The following is a 3,072-nucleotide window of genomic DNA, read 5'->3' as shown; positions in this document are numbered from 1 at the left end:
AAAGCAAAAAAAAAAAAAAAAATGCTCTTTTACATTTTTGTTTTTTTTTTTCTCTTTTTTTTTCGTCTTTTTATTTTCTCATAATAAAAGGACAAGTGTGGTGTGGTAGTTATTTAGAAAAAAAAAAGTGGGAATGAAATTCTCACGTGTTGCTATACCTGGAGTCAAAAATGTCATAACTCTTTGTAGTGCTAAGGGTGGTGTTGGTAAATCTACTTGCTCTGTTAATGTGGCACTTGCGTTGAAAAACATGGGATGTAATGTTGGAATTGTAGATGCAGATATCACTGGACCATCTATTCCAACTATGATGGGTGTAGACGCCTCGCAAGTGGAGACATATCGTGTGGCTGGAAGTGATAGATTTGCTCCACCGATGAACTTTGGTGTAAAAGTAATGAGTATGGGACTTGTGGTTCCCTACGATGAGGCTATTGCTATACGAGGACCGATGGTAAATAAATACATTCGGGCACTCTTATTCCAAACAGACTGGGATGAGCTGGACTATCTCGTTATTGATATGCCACCTGGAACAAATGATGTACACTTGACAATAACACAAGAAGTGGTGTTAACAGGTGCCGTTATTATTTCTACACCACAAAAAGTAGCTTTAGTAGATGTTCGACGTGGTATTGACATGTTTGCTGCTGTTAACACCCCAGTTTTAGGTATCGTTGAAAATATGAGTTATTTTTTATGTTCTAATTGCGGTGAAAAACACGATTTATTTGGTATGGGTGGGGTTCAGAAAACCGCCGAAGAACTTGGAGTGCCGTTCCTTGGGGAGATTCCCTTTGTGCAGCGTATAATGAAAGAAACAGATGATGGATATCCTCCTGCATTGCGTGGGGATTCCACATTAGAGGCAGCTAAGCCTTTTTACACTCTCGCTCAACGCATACATTCCATTGTGACAAAACTAAAAACCAAAGAAGGAGAAGGTGAACTCCCTGGACCGTCCATTATATTTAACGGATAATGATGCAATAATCACCCCATACAGGAATACATCTACCTGTACTGTTCAGAAAAAAAAAAAAAAAGAAAAAAGAAACTATATTTATTTTTTATTCAACCCTTCTTCACCAAAAGTCGTTACGGAGACAATTCCACCGGCTGTGGGCCCATATGCCCTTTCCGCACCTCCTTTACGGGTGTCTTGATTTTATTCTATTTTGTAACATACTGATCGTTTCTCTTTCTCTCTTTCCTTTTTCTTTTTATTATTTGTTTCTACTATTGTTCTACGTTGATCCTTTCCACGTTTGTTGCATATCCCAACAGACTCTACAAGTAAGTGAGATTTCGAAGAATAAGATTACTTTATTCACATGATGCATCGACTACTGTTTGTTGTGTGGAGCGTTGCTTTCCTCCTGCTGCTCGCTGTGACAGGCGCAAATGGCCTGTACGTGCTGGAGTTGGTCCAAGTGGCCCACCGCAGCGGAGTGGAGCCGCCCCCGGCGGATGCACCCAACCGAACCAAACAGTGCAGTCCCAACGGCACAACTGACTGCGCAGCCATGGCAAATTATGGCGCGCAGCAGTTGAAGGCCATGGGGACCTACATCCGGCAACTTTACAGTGACGATGCACAAATTACCAACAGCGCCACGTGGCTGGGATCCACCTATGATCCTACCGCCGTGAGGTCCCGTGCCTTTGCTGACCCAGCCACAGCTCAGGCGGCGACTGCACTGCTGAGCGGCATTTACGCCTCTCCTGGGGAGTCCATCACCCCCGCCATCATTTCAACCGCCCCTGACCTGGACACCCTGCTCAACGTGGAAGCCATTCCTTCCTTTGCCATTGCAAACGAGCTGAATGCCGCTGCGCTCAACAAGGAGCTTGCGAAAGTGGTGGATGAACAGTTCCCCGACCCCCAATCGCTGCCTGCCATGGGCGCAGAGGTCGGTCTCGACGCGATCTGCTCAGACTCGTCCCGGCGGGTGTTGTGCTGCGACCGCCTGCAGCGGCTGGCGACGATGTACACGGCGATGGGAACTGCCGGCGCCGCCCCCACGCTGGCGGCCCACGCGGCGCAGTTGGATGCCGTCGCCGCCGCCCGCCACCGCGCCCTCTACGGCTACAACGCCACGCAGTCGACAGGCGCCGCACGCGGGAGCCTCGGCCAGACACTCGCACAGGAAATGCTGAAGAACATGCGCCGCAAGATGCTCCTGGAGGGCAATAATGGCCACAACACACACCGCGTCATGCACTACGCCCACAACATTCCCATTGACACGGCACTGGGCTACAGTCCGGAGACCAAGACGCCACTGGCGGAGACGTTCCTGCTGGATCTTCTCCGAGACGAGGGAACGGGTGCGTTCTTTGTTCGTCTTCGCTACGGAAACGTGGCGCCCGCTGCGTCCCCTGAAGCAGTACCCGCTGTTGCTGCCGCCCTCTTCCCGTTCCGATGCCTCAGTGCTGCCAACGTGCCCACTGATGCCACCACATCAGATGGTCTAATTTGCCCCTTTGACGACTTTGCACGTTTTGTGGATTCCAGCAAGGGTACGGATGCCGCAGGTGGTGTCTGCTACCTTGACGAGGATACAAAGAGTGAGTTTGGTTGCAACGTGGAAGGTGCAGCTCCATCAGAAAAGTGTGCAGGGTACCGCGCAATGTGTCCAGCTCAGGCGTGTCCGTCAGGCTTCGTTTTTTCCGTTGCAGACGGTTCTTGCAAACATATTGACATTGTTAAAGATGTTATTTCTAATGGACCTGCTGTTGCCGTTGGTATCGTATCCGTTTTCTGCGGCTTTGTTTTGTCCTTTGTTATTATGCATATTTGTCCAATGTTTTTCTTGAAGAATGCTAAAAAGAGTGCAAACTCAGACTTTCTATCCCCCCAATCCCCGTTGACAGAGACAGGAGCTGTGGAGGAAAATGGCAAGGGCGTGAGAGAAACAGTCAACGAAAGGGAAAAAGCAACGGAGGAGAATGACAATGAATTTACTCGGAGAGGGTCCTGATCTGTAAGATTGAATGTAGACGATAAATTAAAAGGGGAAAATAGGGGGAAATGCTACTATGAATAGTAAAAATGAAAAAACAAAA

General features: G+C 48.2%; 2 protein-coding genes across 2 annotated transcripts; both read left to right on the top strand.

Annotated features, from left to right (window-relative positions):
* Positions 1 to 133: 133 nt before the first annotated feature.
* Positions 134 to 985, top strand: TM35_000241660 (putative MRP protein; the record flags this gene model as incomplete). Its single annotated transcript, XM_029027578.1, has 1 exon — positions 134 to 985. One exon carries the CDS (start codon positions 134 to 136, stop codon positions 983 to 985), a length of 852 nt encoding a protein of 283 aa, XP_028881082.1.
* A 352-nt stretch (positions 986 to 1,337) lies between these two features.
* Positions 1,338 to 2,987, top strand: TM35_000241650 (putative membrane-bound acid phosphatase; the record flags this gene model as incomplete). The annotated part of the gene is made up of 1 exon (XM_029027577.1): positions 1,338 to 2,987. The coding sequence occupies one exon, from the start codon at positions 1,338 to 1,340 to the stop codon at positions 2,985 to 2,987; it is 1,650 nt and encodes a 549-aa protein (XP_028881081.1).
* Positions 2,988 to 3,072: the final 85 nt, after the last annotated feature.

Source organism: Trypanosoma theileri (assembly GCF_002087225.1).
Source record: "Trypanosoma theileri isolate Edinburgh chromosome Unknown TM35_Tth_24_V1, whole genome shotgun sequence".
In the NCBI taxonomy this organism is placed as follows: domain Eukaryota; phylum Euglenozoa; class Kinetoplastea; order Trypanosomatida; family Trypanosomatidae; genus Trypanosoma; species Trypanosoma theileri.
Note: the sequence above shows the minus strand (reverse complement) of the source record. Positions and strands in the feature narration are given on the sequence as shown.